This window comes from Salarias fasciatus, chromosome 4 (genome assembly GCF_902148845.1).
Source record: "Salarias fasciatus chromosome 4, fSalaFa1.1, whole genome shotgun sequence".
In the NCBI taxonomy this organism is placed as follows: domain Eukaryota; kingdom Metazoa; phylum Chordata; class Actinopteri; order Blenniiformes; family Blenniidae; genus Salarias; species Salarias fasciatus.
In genome coordinates, this window is record NC_043748.1 from 8,193,928 (window position 1) to 8,220,773 (window position 26,846).

General features: G+C 41.8%; 1 protein-coding gene across 6 annotated transcripts in view; it reads right to left on the minus strand.

Annotated features, from left to right (window-relative positions):
- Positions 1 to 22,921, minus strand: part of LOC115386508 (E3 ubiquitin-protein ligase rnf213-alpha-like) — a 92,746-nt gene extending 69,825 nt beyond the window's left edge. For 2 of the 6 annotated variants that reach the window (XM_030088843.1, XM_030088849.1), the window contains exons 1-8: positions 22,808 to 22,921; positions 21,833 to 21,949; positions 19,426 to 19,565; positions 7,985 to 8,133; positions 7,741 to 7,908; positions 1,093 to 1,292; positions 691 to 980; positions 348 to 604 (exon numbers count right to left, since the gene is read on the minus strand). In XM_030088843.1, coding sequence (XP_029944703.1) covers positions 348 to 604; positions 691 to 980; positions 1,093 to 1,292; positions 7,741 to 7,908; positions 7,985 to 8,133; positions 19,426 to 19,565; positions 21,833 to 21,932 — 1,304 coding nt within the window. In that variant the 5' untranslated portion in view covers positions 21,933 to 21,949; positions 22,808 to 22,921. The remainder of the gene's footprint in view (positions 1 to 347; positions 605 to 690; positions 981 to 1,092; positions 1,293 to 7,740; positions 7,909 to 7,984; positions 8,134 to 19,425; positions 19,566 to 21,832; positions 21,950 to 22,807) is intronic. The other 4 variants (XM_030088845.1, XM_030088847.1, XM_030088846.1 and 1 more) reach the window with 4 other exon arrangements.
- Between the last annotated feature and the right edge of the window lie 3,925 nt (positions 22,922 to 26,846).

The window sequence follows — 26,846 nt, forward strand, 5'->3', positions numbered from 1 at the left end:
GAAAGCCTTCCAAGATCGGCAAGATGGCGGCGTCCGCAACGAAAGGCGTTCATAAATGTCAGTATTTTGTCAATTAATAAAGTTTTAAAATGTAAGAAAAACATTCTCCTTCGGCAGATAATTGTCGCATCTGCCTACGTCATCGGCAGCGGCGACTACTGATGACGTACGCGATTGTCGGAGGGGTGTCCCAATTCGGAGGGGTTGACTTTCTCCCCTACCCCTTAGCACTCCGTTTCATAGGCGGAGGGCTAAGGGGTAGGGCCAAGGGGAAGGGCAAAGGGGTGAAATGGGATTCAGCCTTAATGTTTCCAGGACAAGATTATTTAAAACAAATCCGGGCCTACCTCCTGATAAGAGAAACCTCTTTGGAAAAATCTTCCCAGAACTGAAGGAAGCGATCCTTCTCCAGCTTCGGTAAGCAGAGCATGGCACAGAGCTGTTGAAGCTCACTTCTGTAGAGCTTGATGCGATACTGTCCCCGTACATGCAGCATGATCAATGCTGCTTTGAAGTCGTCCTGAATGAAGTAACTTTTCCTGTTTCTGTCACTGAGCTGAGGAATCACTACTGTCAGCATGAAGTCTTTCAACAAATCCGTTACCTGAGGAGATAACCCAGTGATCCAGAGAAATTGGTTAATTTCAACATATTTGAGAGCAATTATGAACACAAACGATGAGAACTTACATTTTCTTCACCATAGTTCAAACTGCTCCATTTCTTTGGTCTCTCTTCATACACATATGGGTCTTTATAAACCTGAAAAAACTGATACAGCTGGCTGATGAAACTTCTCAAGTTAGTCTCAGTCCAGTCACGAAGAATATCAAAAATGGTGCCCAGCATTATCCTCCCTGCAATCTCTTTGCCTTGAATCAAGCTTTTTCTTTGTTCTGACCACAAGTTATCCCAAGCACGTTTAACAACGTTTTTTGACGGCGGTGCACAGATGATGTCGTCATATTGATGCCAGTCCCCTTTAGAAAATGAAAACAGCAGGTTAGGGTTAAAAAAAAAAACAGCAATAAGTAGGCAAAGAGATTAGTTTGTGATATATATACAGCTTGATGAAATTAATATTATATTTACCACTGTCATTGATGAGGTGTTCTTTCACAAACAAACATCTGTTGGTGGGTTGTGTGGAATCTGGCTTGTATATGTACTCATACGTATACAAACAATTTTTGGTTCTGTAGACAAAATATTTGTATGGGATCGACTTAGACACTTGACTTTTGGTTGTTTTCAAACAGCCTTCAATAAGAAACCCATGTTCTTGAAGGTTCCTGCAATAAATGAAACCAAAATTCAAATGTTTCACCATGCCATGAGGCAGAAGCACTGCCTGGCTCCTTTCAAACCGTTTCAAGACAACTGTAAGATACCCTAGTCAACAAATTATGCACATGAACTATCAGAGACAGAAACACGACCTCCATTGAGTGTTGCTGAAATCACAAAGCACATCAAGAAATCAATTCCAAAGCAAGACTTAGAAATTCAGCATCATATCACTTTTCCTGCTTTGCTAAGCCTCCTCCACCTCCTCTGATTGGCGGTGGGACAAAATGTGGTAGGCATGGAGCAAATGGCTGATTAGGGTAGTGATCCAATAGTAACCATTATAAACCTGACCTCATTATGCCTAATGTTTATTATCAAATCTATATTAAACTGAAAATGCGAAATCAATAACACGTCATTCAAGTCATAGTGCCTCAAGTCAAGTACAGAGTCTTTCATTTTAAAAAGTCCAAATGCAGTCTCAAGTCTTTAAAGGTGCATTAAGGAGTTTTTCAACTTTAAAAATACTTATTTTCCACCATAAATACATTAAAAATATTCAATGATGTGTACAAAGTGACCTGACATATTCATTGTAAGTATCGCTAACAGCGCTAAATTGTCACTTGAAAGTTGCAGTGCCGGTCCGGCACCAGAATTTTTTGGGGGAGAATTTGAGATGATGTGACGTAATGCGCACCCCTGCTGGCCTGATTTCCTTAAAGCGAACCCCGATTAAAACGTCTATTAGCTCTACAAATGTTGTCACTGATGTCTACACTTAAAATACGCTGTTAGAAAAGTATAAACATAATGAATAAGTTATAAAATGCCACTCGTTTATAGGATTATTGTTTACATGGTGGCGGCCATGTTTTGGCTGCGCAATGCATTCTGGGAGTGATGACGTCAGGTAGTTGTCTGTTCACCGAGCAAAGCCACAAACCACTCACAAAGTACTTCTCTCGTCAGCTACAACTGAACAAAATGCCACATTGCGTCGCTTTTGGGTGTAATTTTGAAATTAAGGGAATTAAAGGAAGTGTGGTGAGCATCCACAGCTTTCCTAAGGAGAGAAAATTAAGAAAAGAGTGGGAAGATGCCTGTGGGAGAGTTCAGCTCCCCAATTATCCATACCTGTGCTCAGAAATCAGAAATTGCATAAAATAATAATATTCTACCATTAATTCACAGAACAATTGTAACTAATTTCAGATTGTTTAATACAATTAAAGGTTAAAAAAATAAGTCGTTTAAAAGAGCCGCAGATCTGCTGACACAGTGAATCAAACCTGCCTCTGACAGAAAGTTGTTGCATCTGAGATTATTCATGAAGAGAATAAGCAAAGGGCTACTGAAACATGTCTAAAAGACAGTTAAATTTACTGTCATTTTTTAAAAAGAAGGAAGGGGTACGCAATGGTGACTCAAAACGAGTCCGAATAACACCAGCAAGTGACACCAAGCCGAAACAGGGAGGAGAAGGAGAATCCGGACATGGCCGTGATGTGGAGTGTTTTGGACTGTTAAATATGGTAAGAACACTGTCTGTTATTAGGTCCGCCATGCCAGATTTGAAATGATAACAGAAGATTTGTGTGATCCATTGTAAGCTCTGGCAGCTCCTGCTGCGTGTCTCAGTCAGCTGTTAGCTTAGCTGTTAGCCACCGACGAACTCGTTGGCTTTGAACGATTCCTCCGTGCTCCAACATCAGTGGACGGGACGTGGTCTCAACTTCTGAGACGGTGGAAAGAAAACGCTGAGCGTCTCGGACAGAACGGGAAAAGTTGTTATTGACGAACAGTTCAGTTCTGAGAGGAAGGATCTGAGCAGCGTAGCGGCGGCTTGGAGAGAACGAGGTAAACATTGTTCTGGTAGGTTAATTTCTGGGTTTAGCGTGGCTGTTTACTGTTCTGTTGTTGTTTTATCTTCATCTGGTTGTTCAGTGATCATTGTGTCGCTCTCAGGACTGAGGGAGCTGGCGCTGACAGTCGCAAAAAAACCCAAACAAACATTGGCCAGATGCCAAATCAAGTTGCAGACCCCTGCCCTGAAATAATAATGATGATAAATAATTGCCAGAACATTTATACCATGGTTGCTATTTGAAATTTAGACTTGTAAGTCCCACAGCATGGCGTGAGCATTTGCGTGTTGTTTTCAGCACCATTTTCTGTTTTTTTTTTTTTTTTTTCAGCACTGTTTTCTGTATGCATTCCGGTACCTTATGATTTAGGAATTAAGCACTAGATATTTTACTCTTCGTTAGATAAAATACTTCTCTGTTGGTGATTAGGCTTATGTTGGGTAGATCGGTACTGAATCGGTCATGAAGGCTGGCCGGGGCCCACAACACGTCCGGGTTTATGCACACAGCCTGAAAGTTCGGATGCGCTGTGATACAGGGGAGATCTATGGTAAAGTAGAGAGAGCAGCCATCTCCGCTTGTCATTTCTGTGTTAATTATGTTAATCGTGACGATATAAAGTAAATAAGTACCATGAACAGCGACACAAAGAAAATTGAGCTCTTTGCAGCAGACGCTCTCTCTCGGTCGGCACTGGGAGGCAGCATCCACAAAAGCACCAGCGGCTGTGACCGACTCTCTCTTCCTCTTGGTAGCTACCATTTTTATCGTCATCTCCTTTGTTACTTGGGGTTGAACACTCATGCTTATAAAGCTGTGAACAGATCACTCCTAAAAACACTGCTGAGAGGTGAAACAACTTTGTGACGTCACTACCCAGAATGCTTTGCAACGTGCACAACAATGGCGGCGTCCGTGCGAAATAAACTTTGTTAAAATATAGTTAACTGGATACATATATATTTTCAAATTATTCATACATATGTTACTGACAGCAAGCTGAACCACATAGAGCAAATTTATCATTATAGTCGGGGTTCATTTTAAGTTTCGTTTTGTCCGCCATTACTCCGCCAGATGCTTAGCGAGCAGCAACTGAGCAGTATGAGGAAGGAGCTTCCAGAAAGTAAGAAAAGACTGGCTTCTTGCACTGCCACAGCTCCAGCACAGACCCCTCCAGGCAAAAGAGACTTAAATTTTACTCGAGCGCTACTAAAAGAGCAAGGAAGGAGTTCCCCTCTTCCATGCACGTACATGGACGTAAGCCACAGGCACGAGTGTTTCACTAAGCTGCAGTTACGTCCAAGGCCTACAGGGGCTGCATGAAAGGTGCAAACTCCTTAATGCACCTTTAATTTGTAAATTAAGTCATGTGGCATCAAAACAGCGACTTGAGTTGACTTAACAAGTCTACATGTCTGGGATTAACCCAGCTGTGCATCAACATCATCATCATAACTTTTTTTATATTGTTTAGATCTGCATTTACTGATTCAACTTAAAAGAAAATAGTGTAGTTATTTGTCAGACGTGCTGGCAGTAACAACTAAAGAGTCACTATTTGGCACTTATTGACATACCTTAAAAGTGCACATGAAATATTAAAATATCTGTAAATATTCTCAAAGCTCAATTTTCAGCATATGAACTACTTGTTTGAAGTAACACACAATTATATTTTACTGGATGTCAATGACATCATCACACATACAGTGGAGGAAATAATGATTTCATCCCCTCCTAAATTTGACACTTGACAGAAATGAAATTAACAGACTTTAAATTTTGCATGATTATCCCCCTTTCACACTAACGAACTAGCTCTACCAAGGTCTGCGAATCACTTCAGCATTGGACTGCTGTGCATCATGGTGCTGGGTTATACGAGAAGCGATCTTTCATTGAGAAAAAAAGAAAAAGAACTTGTGTTTGCACACTGATACTGCATCACGAGTGGATGCTGGTAGAGAGGTCTTGTAGTGCCGGCGGATTGGACACGCATATGGAGTGCATAAAATCACAGATAAAAGTCATGCAGTTGTGCAGAGTTGGCAGACGGATGTTGAGCATTATGCACAGACAGCGTTCTGTTCTCTTACAATTCAATCTGCTCTTGTTGATATCACGTATTGTCACGGATTGTGGGTGAATTGAGCTAATAAAAAAAAAAAGGTATTTCAGATTAAATTCAATGCGGATTGGCCAGTACGTCTGAATATACATGCATTACAACAGTGTAAAAAGCAGGTAAATCATTATTTCTACTTGTGATTTGGAGGAGGATGATACCTGGACTGTACAATGGATATTAATATCTACAGATCTGTATCCAAGTTACCGATTTTAAGTTAAATTTAAAGGACCTATATCATGCAAAATCCACTTTTTTAAGGTTTTTAGCATGTCCCAAAGTTGAATTCCCTTAAAAACCACCCCCAAAAGGTTATTTGCCATCATCGACGCATGTCTTTCAGTCTGCTGCTCTCTACAGCAGTCCCTCCCTTCAGGTAGAAAACAGCTCGTTTGAAACTCTTCAAACCTCAGTACGTCACAAAAGTTGAACTCCTCCCCACCACTCTTCTTCCACCCCACACCCGCGCAGACAACACCCCCACTCTCCTCTGACCAGCACGCAGCTGATTCACATTTTCCACTGAGGAAACAGCGCCCCCCCACCAGCACCTCCCCCACAGGCCCCCTTTTATCATCGTCTGAAAGCAACAATCGAGCAAGAGCAAGAGTCTGAAGGGTCTGCGCTTGGTGAGTTTCTAACAAGAAAAGATGTTTTCGCGTGTCTTTGCGTGTAGAGAAGCTAAAGCTAAAGAGCTAAAGCTAACCCTTAGAGACGCTAACATAGCTCCGATTGGTTGAAGTACGCTGTCAGTCAAAGTCCACAGGGGGAGAGGCGAGATCTTCAGTGAAACTGAGCATTTTCTCTTCCGGATTTCAGAATTAACCTCTGAAAATCCTTTATTTAACACAAAATGACTTTTCCTTAGCGCCAAAAATAAACTATTACCATGTCAATCATAGGGTTTGGACAAGCTAAAAAAAAGCATGATACAGGTCCTTTAAGAAAAACTGATTTTTAACCAAGTCAATGACTTTTTAAATCAGAAATCATTTTTTGAACAGTCTGGTTTTAGAGTGAACCACAGTGCCGAAACAGCCCTTTTGAAGATTTTAAATGACATCAGGTAGAATTTAGATTTAAAATTCACACTGGGGGTCTGATCTGGCTTGTTGCTGGGGGTGCTGTGTGTGGATCTTCCAGTCCTGGCTGGTGGGGGGGGCTCCCCATCTTAGTGTGAGGGTCCCCAAGTCTGGCAGGGTGGGGGTGCCAGGTACCAGTGCCCCGGCAGGCTCAGCCTATGACTTCTCTCAGTGTGGCTGGCCCTGATGGTGGTGCATTCCATGATCTTCAGTGCAATGTGATTTCTTCTAATTGCAAGCGATGAAAGAAAATTGGAGTGTGTGTGTTTGTATGCATTTTTGTGTGTGTACATTTGTGGGGCAGCTGTGGTTCGGTTGGTAGAGCCTTTCAATTGGGAAGTTGTTGGTTCCATTGCTCATCTCCCCTGTCCATATGCTGACGTTTCCTTGGGCAAACACTGAACCCCTAACGGCTCCCACTGATTGGACTGAGCACCTTGCACGGCAGAAACCTCCACTGGTGTGTGAATGGGTGACTGTGATAAGGCAGTGTAAAGCGCTTTGGCCTCTGTTCAAGCTGTGTAAAAAGCGCTATATAAGTGTAGTCCATTTACATTTGTGTGTGATGATGATGAAGGTGTGACTATGTATTTTATTTTATTATATAAAGATTTTTGTTTAAAATACTGCAGTGTTGTTTTTTTAATACAAAAAGTGGCCTATGAAGTTTGATTTGATTTAAATTTAAGTACTTTTCTGACACAGCACTTTTTCTTGTAATTGAGTTAATTAAGTACAATCTAAACAATGTAACTGTACTTGTACAAGATTTCAGAACTCTTTCTACCTTTACTGTCCATCCAGCCAGATCCATCCACATAGGCACAACAGCATCCACCCAACCAGAATCAGTCACAAAACACTCACATCACATCACCATTGCCATAATGAAAGGTAATAAAAAAATAAATAAAAATGTATAAAGATGTGCATTGTTTCCATATATGGTTAATTGGAGGCGTTTCTGAATACAAATTACCCTTACCATGAACAATAGTTAAGAACAGGTGGGATTCATCAATGTCTACTTACTTACTCGTGTCCGTACGACAGGCGTCCGCATGCTTGATAATTAAGGATTTATTTGTGTGTACACACATTCTAAATTTAATTTGTACGAGAGAATTTAGAACCTATTCTAAGCATAGATTGATAAATGAGGTCCCAGGAGCCCAAAACAAAGTGTCTTGATTCCTAACTAATGCTGGTCATCAAAATTGGTTTTCAGTCAGAAACTGTGACCTGGCAACTGTGACTCATTGCTGGCATCAGAATTCTAAACATCATGTAAAATTGGAACATAAGGTGAACATTTTTTTCCAAATAATTCTTGGGATATGCAAAATTAATACTCTTTCAAGAAAAATACCTTTTCACAGACAGTTCAACTGCTTCTTCCTCCCATTGTCCACTGGAGGAAACCATGTTGACAAAGACGCGATCCACTCCTGGAACAAATTTGAAATCCTTGGAGAGAACTGCATGAAAGTAAATGTTGAGTCTCTCACTAGGTGCAGTGTGACTGGGTCTGGGTGGCCTGAAAAGCAACAAAAATGCAGTAAATACAATACACGAGGCAAAAGCCACTACAACCTACAAGAAAAACCACTCACTTTGTTGGGGGTGGTGGTGTTTTGGGGCTGGAATCTTCCTGTTCACTGTCATCATCTGAGGTCTGCGTTTGCTCCTCTTCACTTCCAGACTGCTGTGGTCCTGTATCCTCTGCTGCCACCGGGTCTACACTGGAGCCGGTGCTGTCAGGCTGGAGCATCAAATATTCAATTTGCATTAAAGGCTGTACTGAGCCTTCAGTTAAACAGTAACAATTATTTCACATAAATATTGATCAGCATCACCTTGGATGGTGTTTCAGGACCAAAAACCATTTTAAATTGCTGCAAATATGTCACGTCTCCACTGTCACAACAGAGTCCTACAATGATTCTTATTAAAGCTGTGCGACACACATGCACTCCCTTAAGTGCTTGCGCACACGTACACACACACACACACCTTCAATTGATGTCATTAAAGTTACTCCACATTTTAAGTTATCACACTCAGGTGGATGGAGCAGCAGCAGCCCCAACTGAAACTCTGGTTTCAAGCTGAGATGTGGCTCCTCGAGAGGGACACCGGAGATCACAATGAAGATCACAGGTTTACATGCTCTAAAGCAGTGGTCCCCAAACTACGACCCGCCTCCACATTTGATCCGGCCCCCAGAGAGCATTTTAATTTTTTTCATATACCGTATTTTCCGCACTATAAGGCACCTAAAAGCCTCAAATTTTCTCAAAAACCAACAGTGCGCCATTTTTTGTGGAAAATACGGTAATAAAAACCACCCGGTTGTCAGTCCGAGCTGTTTGACTGCGCCCGCCGCGACACTGGGAGCAGCCGCGCTGCGCCGCATGTCCGTGCAGAGGAGCGTCCTCAGTCAAACTGGCTTTGACATGTTGCTTTACTCAATATTGAACACATTTCCACTGAGAACAGAACCACCAAGATCACCAATATGTATTTTGCTCATACAGAACGTGGATAATTTTTCTCTCCCCTTTTATACTGGACTGGACACTATCGGGATGTTTCCAGAATGTTCCTGTTCAGCAGTGTGGCTGCACACATCTTTAAAGATACCTTCAGAGTTCCGCTTCCAGTTCCGTACGACATGGCAGCTTAATTTCGGTGCTCCCCGACAGATAAAGAAAACAGCCCGAAACTTTGAAAATATCCTGAATGACGACTTCAAGCAAGTATGGCAGATAGTAGGGCAAACAGAAAAGCAAATAGGAAAACTCAAAATGTAATGGCGACGAGAAATGAGGATGATTGGCCGCCGCTAACTCGAGCTAGCCGGAGTAGCTCCCCGGCGAACGAGCCTGATGAAGACGATGCCTCCCTGCACAGCATTCTGAGCGAGATAAAAGACTTCAGACGAGACAACAATCAACAACTAGCAGAAATTAAACAAGAACTACAAAGAACAAACAACAGACTAGACGAGGCCGAAGGGAGGATTGAAGAAGCTGAGACCGCATTACAAGCTATGGCTACATTGATAAAAAGGCTAACGCAACGCCAGACCAACATGGAGGCTAAACTAGTTGACCAGGAAGGTCGGGCTCGCCGGGACAATCTGCGGATTCATGGTATACCTGAACAGGAAGAGGGGAGCGATATTTGCGCTTTTTTGGAAAAGTTACTGAGAGAAACGCTGGATATTACAGAAGATATGGAGCTCAAGATTGAGCGAGCACACCGGACCCGAGCAGCTGATCCGGGGGAGCAGCGGGTGAGACCTCGATCCATTATCGCTAAGTTTGCAAGCTACCGAGTGAAGGAAGAAGTGATTCGCAGAGCCTGGCAGAAGAAAGCAGTGTACTACAACAACACTCGCTACTTTGTAGACCATGACTACCCCCCTGCGGTTCTCAAAAAGCGCGTTGAATATACGGAGGCGAAGAAGATCTTAAAGGAACGGAAAATCAAATTCCAAGCTCCGTACCCGGCAAAACTCCGGGTTCACTACGAGGATGGCATTCAAACATATCAGAGCGCGGCAGAAGCGACGGAGGACATGGCGTCACGGGGACTCCCAGTCTCCGTCATCACCGCACCGGTTCAAAAAGACCTCCGAGAGCTTCAACTTATCTCATCGTGGCAGAGGAAAGGAGACACGAAGGAAACGGAGAAGGCGGCCGGAGAAGGAGGATCCTCTCAGAGAAGTTACAAAGAGAAACTACAGGAATACAAACGAAATGCACACTCAAACAAGTAAACCCCCTCCCCTCCCTTTATTGTCAATAACAGTCTGAAACGTGCAGTTTCAGATAGGTTTACGGAGAGACGACTTAGTTTTTTTTTTTTTTTTTTTTTGGGGGGGTGGAGGGTGACACTTTCTCTTTTTCTTCATTTTTTTTCCCTCTCTCCCCTTTTTTATTTTTCTCTCTCTCCTTGCAGGGTGATATGGGGATGCTTTATTATTTTGGATGTCCCTAAGTAATGGACTGTTTTACGTTAGGGGTTGAGATGGGGGAGAGGACAGAGGGAAGGGAAAAAGGAAAAAAAAAAAAAAAAAAGTTTTCCTATAATTGTTGTTTAACGTTGTCGGGACACTAAGACACAATGGTCGTGTTGACTGATGGCATGTATCCATTTCTCGGGGCCCCTCTCTCAATAAGGAGAGGGTTTTCCCTTCATGAGTGCTTTAACATCACTGGCACCATAAAGGCTCGATTCGATCGAGCCTCATTTTTGGAAGCAACAGAGGACTCAAGATTTATGTTTCATTTATATTCACACACAGTTCTGTTCTTGAAGTTCATAAAGTTTTTGAGTGTTTTTGGGATGTATATTTTTTTTAAAGAAAGGAAACAGCACAAAACGGGGAGGGGAAAAAAAAAAAAAAACAAGCACAGATATTGATACAAAATTATGACAGGCCCCCAAAATCTTAAGATTATCTCATATAATATTAATGGAATACTTAACCCAATAAAAAGATATAAGATTCTGAGTAAACTGAAAAAGGAGAAAGTACATCTTGCATTATTACAAGAAACACATTTAAGTTCAACTGAACATGAGAAATTAGGAAGAATGGGTTTTTCTAAAGTATTCTACTCATCGTATAAATCAGGCCATAGAAGAGGGGTTGCTACTTTAGTATCTCAAAAAATTCCCTTTGAGAAAACCAGAGAAATTAAAGATAAAGAAGGAAGATATATATTGATCTCAGGAAAAATAGAGGGTACAGAGGTAACAATACTGAATGTCTATATCCCACCAGGTAGCACTATTGACATCTATAGGAAAATATTTGACCTAATGTCAGAGGCAACAGGCATCCTTATATGTGGCGGAGATTGGAACATCCGAATTAATCCAAAGCTAGATTCCTCCAAAATATTTGTACAAACCCTACTCCATAAGAAACTGAAGATTCTCATGTCAGAACTAGGAGTGATAGATCCTTGGAGAGACTTACACCCGACAGAACGGGATTATACATATTACTCACATGTTCATAATGTATATACGAGGATCGATTATTTCTTAATCTATAAAAGAGACTTTCATAGACTGCATAAGTGTGAACATGGTAATATTGATCTATCTGATCATGCTCCTGTTCTATTAACAATTAAAATAAACAATAACTCAGGAAATACATTATGGAGACTAAATTCAAATATCCTTAATAATACACAATTCAAAACACAAGTGAAGAAAGATATAGAAAATTTTCTAAAGGAAAACAATAATGGAGAGGTTGCCGTCGAAATTGTATGGGACACATTAAAGGCTGTCATGAGGGGAAATGTGATTTCTTTTTGTGCAAACAAGAAGAGAGAAAGACAAAAGAGACTAACTAAATTAACTGAGGAACTGGAGGAGCTTGAGACAAAACACAAAAAAGACTTAAATTCAGAAGATACATCAAAACTAAAGGAAATTAGGAGTGAGATAGATAATCTACATACCCAAGACATACAGAAAAAGATGATTTTTACAAGACAAAAATATTATGAGGCTGGCACTAAGTTTGCAAAATTATTGGCTAGAAAAATTCAAAAACAAAATTCGGACAGCACTATTTACAAAATTAAAGACCCAATTACAAAAACTCTAGTATATAAAAGAGAAGAAATACAAACTGCTTTTCAAAAATATTATAGTGGACTATATGCTCAACCACCTCTAGAAGAGGAACAAAATATTCAAGCGTTTTTAAATTCTCTCAATCTGCCCACCTTAACAGAGGAACAAAATAAAAAGCTGGTGGCAGATATAACAGAAGACGAACTAGATAAAGCAATTTCTAGGTTAAAAACTAACAAATCGCCAGGACCAGACGGATTCTCATCCGAATGGTATAAGACATTCAGGGCTGAACTAAAACCGAGCCTCATTCACATATTTAATAAAGTTTTAAAAGACGGAAAGATCCCCCCGACATGGAAAGAGGCCACCATATCAGTTATACCAAAACAAGGAAAAGACAGACTGGAGTGTGGTTCATTTAGGCCAATTTCAGTTCTTAATGTTGATTATAAACTATACACATCAATCCTTGCAAGAAGAGTCGAAGAAGTCCTCCCCATGCTAATCCACACGGATCAAACTGGATTTATTCCATGCAGACAAACGCATGATAATATCCGCCGTTCTTTACATATCATAAACCACATCCATGAACAAAAATTAGAAGCACTACTGGTCAGTTTAGATGCCGAGAAGGCCTTTGACTCGGTGAGCTGGAAATTTTTATACAGGGTACTGGAAAAATTTGGTTTTCATGAAAATTTTATTAAAGGAATCAGTTCTCTGTACAGTGACCCCACTGCCCGAGTCAAAATAAACGGATATTTATCCAAAACTGTCAGGCTAGAGCGTGGCACAAGACAGGGCTGCAGTATGTCGCCGCTGCTTTTTGCACTCTTCATTGAACCGCTGGCTCAATGGATTAGGCAGAGTGACAATATTAAAGGAATTTACATAAATAAGGATGAACACAAGGTGGCGCTATATGCAGATGACGTATTGATGTACCTGTCTGAGCCTTCTAAATCTCTCCCTGATCTATTTACTTTATTAGAACAATTTGGTAAATACGCAGGATATAAGTTAAATATCCAAAAAACACAAATTCTAAAACTAAATTATTCCCCACCAAAAGAAATTCTAGATAGTTTTAACTTAAAATGGGATCAAAAATCAATAAAATATCTTGGAGTGATACTGCCAAGGGAAATAACAACAATAAAACAACTCAATTATGACCCTCTTCTTAATAAATTAAAATCAGATGTATCAAGATGGAATTCTAACCCATTTATGAGTTTCATCCAGAGAATAGAATGTATTAAAATGAATGTTCTCCCAAGAATTTTATTTATGTTTCAGGCTCTCCCAGTTGAGATTAATAAAAAGCAGTTTGCTGAATATGATAAAATTCTCTCAAGATTTATTTGGCAGGGGAAAAAACCCAGAGTGCGATATAAGACATTGCAACTCCCCAAAAAAGAAGGCGGAATGGCTTTCCCTCATTTAAAAGACTATTTCTACTCTACCCAAATAAGGCCTCTATTAAACTTATGTAATCAGGATTACAATGCAAGATGGAAAGACATAGAAAAGAAACTAATTCAAGATTTTCCAATTCAAGCAGTGTTAGGTAATAAGGCTATAGATCAAGTAATGCATAAGCTAAAAAACCCTTGGTTAACATTTCAACTTAAAATTTGGAATACAATTAAAGCAGAATACAAATTACAAGACAAATTATGGATAATCAGATGGAGTGCATACGACCCAGATTTTAAACCTAATCAACTTGATGTCAGATTTAAAACATGGGTAGACAAAGGAATTACAACATTCTATTCACTAACAAATAAAGGGAAATTAAAAGACTTCCAGACTCTCAAAAAAGAATTTTCTCTCGGACAACAGGACTTTTATCGTTTTCTGCAGCTAAGGAATTTCTTTGATAAATGCAATAAAGAACATCCAATAGATCAGGAAGAACCAATATTAAAAGAAATCCTTAGGGCATACTCAGGTGAAGCAACTAAAGGAATTATTTCAAGACTCTATAAAGGTTTCTTAACAAAAAAATCATACTCCACAGATTATATAAAAAACAAATGGGAAAAAGAAGGAGAACTTGAAATGACAAAAGAAGAATGGCAAAATTACTGTGAAATGCAATGGAAATGTACTAACTCACACATGTGGAGGGAATTCGCCTGGAAATGTTTAATGAGATTTTTTATCACACCAAAGTTAAAATCTTTTTACTCAGGAGGAGACTCCAAATGTTGGAGAGGCTGTGGGAATCAGGAAGCAAACTATTTACATATGTTCTGGAAATGTCCAAAGCTACAAAAGTTCTGGCATGAGGTTCATAAAACAACAGAAGGAATATTTGGGATTGGGATTCCTATTCATTTCAAGACATTTCTCCTTGGCGAAACTGATCTTCTCAAGGGAATTGCTCATAAAAAACTATATCGAATAATAATGATTGCAGCTAAGAAAACCATTACCCGGCGTTGGTCACAGCCAGACCCCCTTATTACCAGAGAATGGGTTGATACAATTAACAACATATATACAATGGAAAGAATCACCTCCTCACTCAATTTGCAAAAGGACAAATTTAGTAGGATATGGTCAAAATGGGTCTCTTATATGGAACAGAAACAACCAAATTTTAGAAACATACTAGACTGAGAAACTGCAAGATAATCTTGTAAATGTGCTGATTCTTATTCATTTATTAATACTATTGGTTTTTTAATTTAATTTTATTTATTTTTTTCATTATTGTCTTTTTTTTCTTTTTCCTCAAACATCCCGGTTCAGGTGTTCAAAAAAAAAAAAAAAGAAGAGTTTTTTATGCTGGTTTGAAAAAGTTTTGACAAATGTAAACACTGTTTTAATGTTATTTCTTTGAATTTTCCGTAAATATTGTCTGTTGTAAAATGTTATACTCTGAAAATAAAAAAAAAAAAAAAAAAAAGATACCTTCAGTGTGAACAGGGCAATGATAGTAAAGGTGGCTATTATCTGAGCGTCTGAATAAAAGAAACATTATGCATCGTTTAATGTGAGGGGGGCGTGGCCAGGCGGCTCTCATTGAAATGTATTAGTTTAAAAAGAGAGGTGTGGGACACAAAAAACTGTGCAAAGCGCTGCTCCTGGACAGGATTCAATAAATTAATTTACCTGACTCAGAGCATGAAGTGCCGTGAGACGGGGTTGTCTGTTCTATGGGCCTTATAATGCGGTGAGTCCTACATATGAAAGAAGTGAAAAAAAAAAAACATTCATTGACGGTGTGCCTTATAGTGCGAAAAATATGGTATGTGTATTTATATTTAATAATAAAGTTGGACTTTTGCAAACTGACCCCGGCCCCGGCGTCAAGGGGGAGCTGGGGTCAGTTTGCGTTGCCCCCTCACGCAAAATCCCCCGCCCCCTCAGTCAAAGTACAGTATTTCATTAAAAAAAGTAAAGTTTTCAGTATATTATGTGCTTAAAAAACAACAGAAAATTCCGCTGGCTTGGTCAAATCAAAGACGTAGTAAAGATGCAGTAAAGGCTGAGAAAGAAGAAATCCAGCTCATTTGATTGGTCTGGATCAAAAGTGAAGTCCCGCTGGCCAGCAGCTAATGGCAAGCCACAAACAATGGCAATATATAGCTTTCTGACCCTCTGTCAATGAGCGCCTGCATTTGTCGACCAAGCATTTTTACAACGTTGAGCATCTGTTTCTTCAGACTCACACCGTCGGCTTTGTTTTGCCAAACAAATACATTGTGCTCCAAATCATATCCTCTCACTATAACCCCAGGAAAGTCTGTTTGCAGGAGACCCAAGATTCACGATTTCAGGGGGACCAGACGAGTTCCCCTGTTAGATCTGGATCTGAGTTCAGGGAAAATTTTATACATGCATAAATGGTGAGGACTTTCCTAGAAACTCCCTAAAGTGATTTCCAGATCAAATAAAGCTGTGTCTTCTTTTTAAATCTCAGACGGTGGACTGAATCCTCCGGAGTTGCTTGTTATTTCAGTCTAATCCTCCTCGGCAGAGGTTAAATATGCTTTATAAATGTAATTTGCCCACATTGGTAGTAATAATTTAAGTTTAAATTTTCTGGCAGAATCTGAGTGAAGACTCTGATCTGAGAGAAGAGTGAGGCTGATGACTTGCATTTAGACTCGCATTAAAGGAACTGATTATTGAATATGTTTGCCCAAAAGCTTTACCCTTGGCTACTACCATGCGCGGTGCACGCCACACCAGCGGAGCACGAGACAATTGGTGCCGAAGGTTTGAAGGGTAGAGTACCCGGCCTTCTTGGAGTCCCTGGGAGGGGTGCTGGACAGTGCTCCGACTGGGGACTCCATTGTTCTACTGGGGGACTTCAACGCCCACGTGGGCAGCAACAGTGAGACCTGGAAGGGGGTGATTGGATCGCACGGCCTCCCCGATCTGAACCCGAGTGGTGTTCTGTTATTGGACTTCTGTGCTAGTCACAGTTTGTCCATAACGAACACCATGTTCGAGCACAGGGGTGTCCATAAGTGCACTTGGCACCAGGACACCCTAGGTCGGAGGTCGATGATTGACTTTGTTGTCGTGTCATCTGACCTCCGGCCGCGTGTTTTGGACACTCGGGTGAAGAGAGGGGCAGAGCTGTCGACCGATCACCACCTGGTGGTGAGTTGGATTCGCTGGCGGAGGAGGAAACCGGACAGACTTGGCAGACCCAAACGTGTTGTGAGGGTCTGCTGGGAACGTCTGGCGGAACCCTCTGTCAGCATGGCTTTCAACTCCCACCTCCGGGAGAGCTTCTCTCATGTCCCGAGGGAGGCTGGGGACATTGAGTCCGAGTGGACCATGTTCTCCACCTCCATTGTCGAAGCAGCTGCTCGGAGCTGTGGTCGTAAGGTCTCCGGTGCCTGTCGTGGCGGCAACCCCCGAACCCGGTGGTGGACACCGGAAGTAAGGGCTGCCGTCAAGCTGAAGAAGGAGTCCTATCGAGCCTTGCTGGCTCATGGGACTCCCGAAGCAGCTGACGGGTACCGGCAGGCCAAGCGAACTGCAGCCCGAGCAGTTGTGGAGGCAAAAACTCGGGTCTGGGAGGAGTTCGGGGAGGCCATGGAGGAGGACTATCGGTCGGCCTCGAAGAAATTCTGGCAAACCGTCCGGCGCCTCAGGAGGGGAAAGCAGGTCTCCGCCAACACTGTTTACAGTGGAGGTGGGAAGCTGCTGACCTCAACTGGGGATATTGTTGGACGGTGGAAGGAATACTTCGAGGACCTCCTCAATCCCGTCGCCACGTCTTCCGTGGAGGAAGCAGAGGCTGAGGTCTCAGAGGTGGACTCGTCCATCACCCAAGCTGAAGTCACTGAGGTGGTTGGCAAGCTCCTCGGTGGCAAGGCACCGGGGGTGGACGAGATTCGGCCTGAGTACCTTAAGTCTCTGGATGTGCAGGGACTGTCTTGGTTGACACGTCTCTGCAACATCGCGTGGCTGTCGGGGACGGTGCCTCTGGATTGGCAGACCGGGGTGGTGGTCCCCCTGTTTAAAAAGGGGGACCGGAGGGTGTGCTCCAACTATAGGGGGATTACACTCCTCAGCCTCCCCGGGAAAGTCTATTCCAGGGTACTGGAGAGGAGGATCCGACCGATAGTCGAACCTCGGATCCAGGAGGAACAATGCGGTTTTCGTCCTGGCCGTGGAACAGTGGACCAGCTCTATACCCTTCATAGGGTGCTCGAGGGTTCGTGGGAGTTTGCCCAACCAGTCCACATGTGTTTTGTGGATTTGGAGAAGGCATTCGACCGTGTCCCTCGTGGTGTCTTGTGGGGGGTGCTCCGGGAATACGGAGTCCGGGGCCCCTTGTTAAGGGCCGTCCGGTCTTTGTATGACCGGAGTAGGAGTCTGGTCCGCATTGCCGGCAGTAAGTCGGACCTGTTCCCGGTGCATGTTGGACTCCGGCAGGGCTGCCCTTTGTTACCGGTTCTGTTCATAATCTTCATGGACAGAATTTCTAGGTGCAGCCAGGGGCCGGAGGGGGTCCGGTTCGGGAACCACAGGATTTCATCTCTGCTTTTTGCAGATGATGTTGTCCTGTTGGCTTCATCGAACCCGGACCTACAGCATGCACTGGGGCGGTTCGCAGCCGAGTGTGAAGCAGCAGGGATGAGGATTAGCACCTCCAAATCCGAGGCCATGGTCCTCGACCGGAGGAAGGTGGCTTGCCCCCTCCAGGTTGGTGGAGAGACTCTAGCCCAAGTGGAGGAGTTCAAGTATCTTGGGGTCTTGTTCACGAGTGGGGGACGGATGGAGCGTGAGATTGACAGGCGGATCGGTGCAGCGGCTGCAGTGATGCGGTCGTTGTATCGGTCCGTCGTGGTGAAGAAGGAGCTGAGCCGAAAGGCGAAGCTCTCGATTTACCGGTCAATCTACGTTCCCACCCTCAACTATGGTCATGAGCTTTGGGTCATGACCGAAAGGACAAGATCCTGGATACAAGCGGCCGAAATGAGCTTCCTCCGTAGGGTGGCTGGGCGCTCCCTTAGAGATAGGGTGAGGAGCTCAGTCACCAGGGAGGAGCTCGGAGTAGAGCCGCTACTCCTCCACATCGAGAGGAACCAGCTGAGGTGGCTCGGACATCTGTTTAGGATGCCTCCTGGACGCCTCCCTAGGGAGGTGTTCCGGGCATGTCCCACTGGGAGGAGACCCCGGGGAAGACCCAGGACACGCTGGAGAGACTATGTCTCTCGGCTGGCCTGGGAACGCCTTGGGATCCTCCCAGAGGAGCTGGAGGAAGTGTCTGGGGACAGGGAAGTCTGGGCATCCCTGCTGAGACTGCTGCCCCCGCGACCCGGCCCCGGATAAGCGGTAGAAAATGGATGGATGGATGGATGGAGGTTTGAAGGCCCACAACTGTCCAAAATCAAGTAAACTCTCCCAGCCCTGTGGTTTGTTTTATCTGATTCATCGATTAATTGGAAAAATAATTAACCAATGAATCGATTATTAAAATAATCATAAGTTGCAGGCCGAGTAGGAAGTTTTAAAATTAATATTTCAACACAAAAGCTACATTGATAAAAGCAATACTGTATTTTTCAGTATCAAATTTTAAGAAAATGTCACTGTAATGCAAAGTCAGGTATATCACCCAGCCCAATATCAAACAATATAAAACTCAAACTGTCACATAGTCTGAAACTGTCACACGCTGTAACACTCTCACATATTCTAAAATGATCACATTCTAAAAGTGATCACATCCCATCGAGCGGTCTTCAGGTCTGGGCAAGTCATTCGGATCTGTGAGCTTATTATTGTGATAGATTTGTGAAATCTATTATTTGTAAGTATTTGTAAATCAAATAAAAACAAAGGCTGACTGATCATTGTGCAATGAATATCTGTAGCTTAAATTGAATACAGAAAAAAGTACAGTATATATAAAGCATAAACATGAAGGGCAGCACAACAGCTTGACCTTTACACTCACCTCCTTTATGTCACTGACGCTCTCATCATTTGGCCGGTTGGACTCTTTGTTGTCCACGTGTTGGTCATCTTGCTGAGATCCTGATTTCTCAGTGTTACTTTCTGAGTCTGTAATCAAAGGTTTCAGCTGGTGCCCTGCTTCTGAATAAAAATAAAAACAAATGTCTAGAAACTCCAGTCAAAGACACATAAACGCTCCACTGCAAGTCTTTAAAAAAATTGAGGTTAATGCGTCCAGCTTTTATTATCAGTAGTGCATTCTATTGCGAGTATTTTGCATTTCAAGTAAATCACAGGTAAATTCGATCAAAGATTTCAAGCAGAAAGAAACTATAAAGAATTGTCTAAATTAAGTTACCCTCAGCTTATATAATTTAACCAATCACAGAATTCAGTCTCAGTCCATCCAGCTACTCTGCCATCTACAGGAACTCGAGTTGGAGTGACACAGTGATTCACACATCAGTAACATAAACCATTTTGAGAACATCACTCAAAAACCTATTAAAGAATAACTACTGTTCCATTGCTTAAATCATCCTCACAGGTACTGTTTGAAAAATACTACAGTTCAGTGCTTTTCTAAAAACTCTCACTCACTGCACTGTCAATAGTAGACAATCTGTTAAATTTTCCTGTAAAATATATCTCCTTGCAAAGCAGAGACAAACAAAATAATTGAAAGTTAAACCATACTAAAAAGAATATGTTGATCTAAAGGTTTGGATTTTAATTCACATTGTGAATTTTCTCAGGAGTAACATCACAATTCAGAAATAGTAAAGTAGATGTAAACTGTGAATTTATCTGAAGAAAGAAAATATTCTGAAATATTTCCAGCAGCAAAAAACACTAACATAGTTATTTGTTGTTTAAGAATTCCATCTCTAACATAATTTCAGTATGTCACATCACCAAATTAGTTAAAGGGGCTGTATCATGCAAAATTCACTTTTTGTATGTTTTAACCTTGTTATATAGTTATGTACTCACCAAAAACACCCCCAAAGCGTTTTTTTCTTTCGTGCCTGCGTGTTTGAGCTTTCCTCATGTTTCTGCTGCTCAGAGAGGCAGCCCCTCCCGCATCCATGAAAACGCTCTGTTTCCCACGTTCACGTCACACGGTGAAGATGGCTCCCCTGAGCCCCCCTCCCGCAGGCCCTCGGCAATCAGCGTTGCCGCTTTTTTCTAACTCCGATTACGGAGATAAACTTTAACCATCGTCTGAAAGCAACAATCAAGCAAGAGCAAGAGTCTGAAGGGTCTGAAGGGTCTGCACTTGGTGAATTTCTCACAGGAAAAGACGTTTTCGCGCGTCTTTATGTGTAGAGAAGCTAGAGCTAAAGAGCTAAAGCTAGCCAGCGTATTGGTTTTGAAGCGCTGATTGGCTGAAGTGCGCTGTCAGTCAAAGTCCACAGGGGGAGAGGCGGGTTTTCAGTGAAACAGAGCGTTTTCTCTCTCGAGTTTCAGAATTAGCCCCAGAAAATCTTTTATTTCACACAAAATGACTTTTCCTTAGAGCCAAAAATAAACTATTACCATGTTGATGCCATTTCTAGGGTTTGAACTAGCTAAAAAAGCATGATACAGCCCCTTTAACACAAAAGAAAAAGGTCTATTCAGGCTTGTAGTAATCAACCAATCCCTGTAGGAGGAGCTGTCTACAAAGGCAGTCCTGGGACAGGTGCTTCCTCCACCCTTCAGAGTCTGGAGCATGCTCTGACCCCTGGGTACCTCAGGTCTGATCCTTCTGAGGCCTTCATCTTCTGTACTGACCTTTGCCTCCCTGGTAAACCTCGGCCTCTAATTGAGTTCCTTCTCTTTCCCCTTTTAGTGTGTGATTAAGATATTAAATATTTTTTAAAGGGTCAATTTTAAACAGAATCATATTTCCTGCTTCTTTGCTAAATGAATCTGGGTGTCCTTAATAATTATTTGTATTTCCCTGGGAGTGATTCCCAGGGTGGCGCTGTCTGGCTACTGGGTGCATAGAAATACTGGCAATCTACCATCTACACACCCCACCTCTCTGTGTCTCACCACATACTGACCAAATTGAAGACACAAACTGCATGGCAAGGTGGTAGATAATAAAGAATAAATCTTATGCTCTGTGATGGTTGTGAAGCATGTTGTTACCGCCAAGAGAAAAGAAATTAAACCAAAACAAAACTTAATAAAACAACTAGGTATGTTTTAGTATTTAAGAAACCTGATAAAGAACATCAAATAAAAATAGAACTTATTTTTGCTGTATATTATAATTGAAGGGAGGGAAGCTGAACTGTTTGGAGGTCTGTGTTCTTTCTGAGTGCTTCTCTAGTTCTTAACGTAGTACATAGTGAATTTAGTGGCCCCACTTAATGAAATTATCTAACTACACCACATGTCTGCTCTTGTTTACTTACCCTTTGTGACTGCAGGTTGGACAGAAATCCTCTGGCCACATTCACCGCAGAATTTGGGTGTTTTTTCCAGTATCTGATGGCCACAAGCTGTGCACCACATCTTCACTGGTCTCCTTCCTCAACAGAGACAACCGGTTTTATCAGACAACACACTCCTTTCACTTTCATTTCGCTCATAAAATTAAGTCAGCAAGGAAACAAAATCTACCCTGTTATATGGACTTGATCAACACCTTGACTTCACTTACCCACACCTGTCCCTATATAGGCCACTGTCATGTTACCACGTTAGCCCGGAACCAGCAAAACAGCATTGCCAAGATGAGCATAGACAACTGACACACAGCCCTGGATGAAGTGCTCTATATATTTTAACTGTATGTGTATCTATGATGCCAACGCGAAGCCATTTTGTGGAGGATGTCGTAGAAGCAGCAGTGCATGAAGGTCTTACAAGGGGAATACAGATGTGATGAACATTTATAAGTGTATGACACTTTTCAAACTCTTGCATTTCTCAGTCACACCTCAGTTTTATTCACTGGCATGCTTTCACTTTCACTTGGGATTTTCATTTATTTATTTATTTATCTATTTACTTCAAACCAAGTTGACTCCTCTTCTTTGATTAACACAACCACTCTCTAGTCTAGTTCAACCAATCACATGCCTGTTTTGATGAAGAAAAATGTGATTTGATCACTTCCACGTAAAATAAATAAATAAACTAATAATTTCTGGCATAATGCTAAAGTGACCACACCACACGCATGTATCTACAGAGTCCTCATAACGCTCGGTGTCAGCCCTGTTTAACAGACATAAGCTGCCGCTGCTAACTACTAGCTAACCGGGTATCAGAGCAGGCTGCAGGAGCGCCGCGGCTTCTACACTCAGCTGGTCGGGGAGACGATAAGGGGGGAAACAGAGGTGGTACCCGGGCTCCGGGGAGGCTCCCCGGCCCTCCGCACTCACCTGGGCCGGCTCTCAGCTCCTGCTGCACGAACTCATCCCCGCTCGTCCTGCGTCGCTCCTGCAGACAGAGACAGTCTGAAGAGAGGAGCCCGCGCTGCGCTCCTCACGTTTCCGTCTCTCCCAAAGTTTCGATTTGTCAGAAATGGGCGTCAGCTAATAAAGTTTGCTTTCACTGTGACTCAGACTGGAATTTTTCTGACACAGTGACCATGAACGCTGGAATTATTGTCTTGAAATAATCACCCAACTTATTCCAAGTTATTTGTTATTCATTTCTGATTTGTTTCATCTTTCATCTCGTATTATTATTATTATTATTATTATTATTATTATTATTATTATTAAAGAAACGTTTAGGCTGATAACAGTCACAGTAAGTTTTTTGCGTCCCTCCTCCACAGTGCTATAACAATAATAACCACAGCAATCCAAACAAAAGGGAAGATCTATTTGCACTGTGAAGACAGATTTGAAATTCTACACTATTTCACGACACTAACTACCTAACTCCACATAGAAAGGCCCAATTGGTGTTTGAACCAATGTGAAGCAACCATCATTCCACTCCATTGTGCTTCTACAAGTAATCTGCAGTTCAGAAAGACACACATCCTTCCGATTCTCTCTCTTAATTCATTTAGATTGTGACACGATGCCTATCTGCAATCACTTTATGTAGATAAATGGTGCAGTGTTATCTTGTCTAGTTAGATATTAAACAATAACCATCACAGATCCACTTATAGTTGTTTTGTCCACCCTGCATTTATCCATTCAGCTTCAGGTCACTGGTGTGCTGGATGTATTTTCCAGCCATGGTGCTATACAGGTTATACCAGTCGGACACACGTCCATGAGGGCTATCGCACACAGCTACAGGTTATCTAAAGACACCAGATAACGTCAACTGCAGATTTATTCAGAAAATCCTCATGCAAACGTTAAATCCCACAACACCTGAAGTCATAAAGGGAATATTTCACTATAAGGCCGCTGTACAAATCACTACACCACATTGGAGGTATTTTATATTGTGTTGCTTTCAATAACTGTTCCTATAAGGTTTCACAGTTCAGTACAATTATAAAGTTGGGTGTGAGTGTATGTGGCGTGACTACATCTGTTTAGTTTCCCTTTCCCTTCTCAAGAACAGCTACACAGAACGTTACTTTTGCATCTTTCGAAATTACTCTATGGAGGGAAGATATGTAGATTCATGAAGCAAAGAAGGAATTATTAATTCAAGGGGGGGAAACACTGTAACAGACATCAAATTAATTATGCTTGCTTGTTTTACAAAACCACAGTGGCTTTACAAAATCTGAATTACATTTGTTCTGTCAGAAGTGGCAGAGAGCCGGCTCTGCCTCTCATCCCATCCCCCATCAGGGAGAACAAAGACCAGGTGATTCCTATCACCTGATTGATGCTCCTGGCCAGGTGGGTGGAGGGAAGACCTGCTTCACAGCCTTCCTGCTTGGAGCAGGAGACAGGCCAGGGGAGGACACAGCTCTCTGGTAATGATCACAAAAGTTGTTCTTCCCTGGGTTTAACCGGTGCGAAAGAACCCTTCGAACTGGATGGACTGCCGGTAAGCTGCAGATCTCCACTGACTTCAGGGAGAAGTGTTTGCGTGCAGGAGCACCTGGGTTTAACCAGCTGCGAAGGACTTTAAGTTTAACATTTTCTTTTCATTAAAGTCATTAAAGTGCTAAGTTTGTCGTTCACTAGGTTAAAGTAAGAATTAATGTATTATTTATTAAGGTGGTGGTTTAAGTTAAAATCCACTGAAAAGGAACCTTAAGATAAGTAGTTAGGAAAGGGATTTGATTTATTTTTGTGCTCATTTGCCACCTGTGCTTGAGCTGTTAAATAAGTTTAATAATTTAAAACTGAAAAACTACCTTCGTTAATACTGAGAATCTGCCTTTCTTAAAAGCACTTGGTCCTTTATGGCCAGTTCATTATTAGTTCTTTTGTAAGAGAATCTACAAGTAATTGGCATACTTTGTTTCCTTAAGGTTTTTCACCTGAGGGCCTCCCAACTATGGGTTGTCTAACAACTTAAAGAGAAGCCCAAAGCAATTAAGAACCCACTAAAGGGTTAAAGAAAACTAAGGGATCTAAAGGGCTAAGGAAGTAAAGAAAACTAAAGGAATCTGAAAAAAAACCCACCAAATTGTTGGCAATAAAAGAGTTGAAAGAAAACCTGGACTGGTTCTTGAGTGAAACCCTGCACAACATCTTTTCGATGGGAATGCTCCGTGTCAAGTCCGGAGCAGTGCACAAACACAGATGACTTGACAACATCACCAGAACTGTAAAATAACATGGGAAGGACTGGTTAGTGGCTGGGAATTGTAGAAATGCAGAAATGTTTGATATCGGGATGATAAAGAGCACATTATGTATTCTTTTATCATGCTTTTGGAAACATGTATAAGGTTTATTGCTGCTGTTCAGCTGTCTTCAGGGTGGAATCTGGCTTTAATGAAAGGGCGATATGCCATATCTGTGAAAGACTATTGTTTCATTCCACATCCTGCAGGGTGACCTTCATCTTATAATGAGCTGTTCTTCTCCACAACTCTCACATGACCCTGACTCATGAGAGCCTGGGTTTTTATTCTAGTCACAAAGGCAGAGGGAGGAAAAAGCATGTTATGCGTTAAAATATCCAACAGGGGGCGGTATAACCCAGCCTGTGTCTCTCACCACTGTGTGTGCGCGTGTGTGTTTTTTTGGTCTCCACTTGTCACGTGGCTGCTGAGGTAGAAGAAGTCACCTCAGCTGTCTCGTGGTAACACTAATCAGGGGTGTTTCTGAATCTCCAGTTTGGTTTTTCTGTTTCATTTGGTACAGGCACATTGCCATGGCAACCTGGAAACCAGGGAAACTGGCTGTGAGATTCAATAGTCTGGCACGCCAGACTGTCTCTCCATGCTCAGGGATACGTGTGTGTAACACATAGTCAGTCTGGCATGCCAGGCTAGAGACTCAAAGGTATATAAGTTATACTAAAGAAGAAAATATATAAAGACTGAGGTGTGACTCAGTTTTCTGAAATATAAAAACAAATCACAACAATAAATCTAATTGAACAACTTCTGAATTCTTATTATAAAAAAAACATTAGAAAAGCGTTTTACTGGTCTGGTCCATTTTCCCTGAGTTGAAATCAGAAGTAATGAGAAAAATGACTTCCTGATGTAACGTTTTTTGCATTTGATGATTAAACAGTTTTGCTTGAGGTAAGTTTACTGTCGCTTCAGCGTGTCTCACTGCCAGCTCCTGTCCCAGACTGATGCCTTCAACAGCTCGAATTTTCCTTTTCAGTGTGTTTCAAGATGTCCATGATATTGTTTCTGATTTGTTTGGACATTCTGACTTTTTAAAAAATTGTTAAAATACTTTTGTGGGTTTTCTTGAATTCATTCATCGTGAACACAGATGAATCACCGTCCGTCCTCGGATGTTTCACCAGGGGAAGAATATATTTAGTCTTCTGCAGATCATTTATTCTGATTCAGCATTATGTGTCGGAAAATGCTCCATAAACAGATTTTTTTTAACAGAACTGTCGAACAAATCTTGTTGATATTGTAACATTCATGTCATCAGTTATTCTTCTCTTTTCATATTTGTGAAACTGAAAAGTTAAGTCCTCCTGCATGCCAATAGATCTTACTCTTATCAATAGATCTGTACACCACTGACCCCGCCTTGTTACTAGTTGTGGTTTTGACCCTTGCGGGAGATTTATCTTCTGACCTAAATTTGACCCCATCACTTTGTCTGGATGGTCAAATCTATGTTTCAATAGAATTTTGATGCTTGTAAAACAACACAGATTTGTTGGAATTTCTCTGGAAGGTCAATAAACAGCAGGTTACAAGTAGACAGTGATTCCTGGAAGAGAAAGAGGAAATCCTTCCTGCTTTCTGTGAGTCAACAGAGGAGCTGAACTTTACCTCCATACTGAGCTGTAAATCACTGAGTCGTCGTTATGAGAGTCCACCTGCTGCACCCTGCAGGTGAT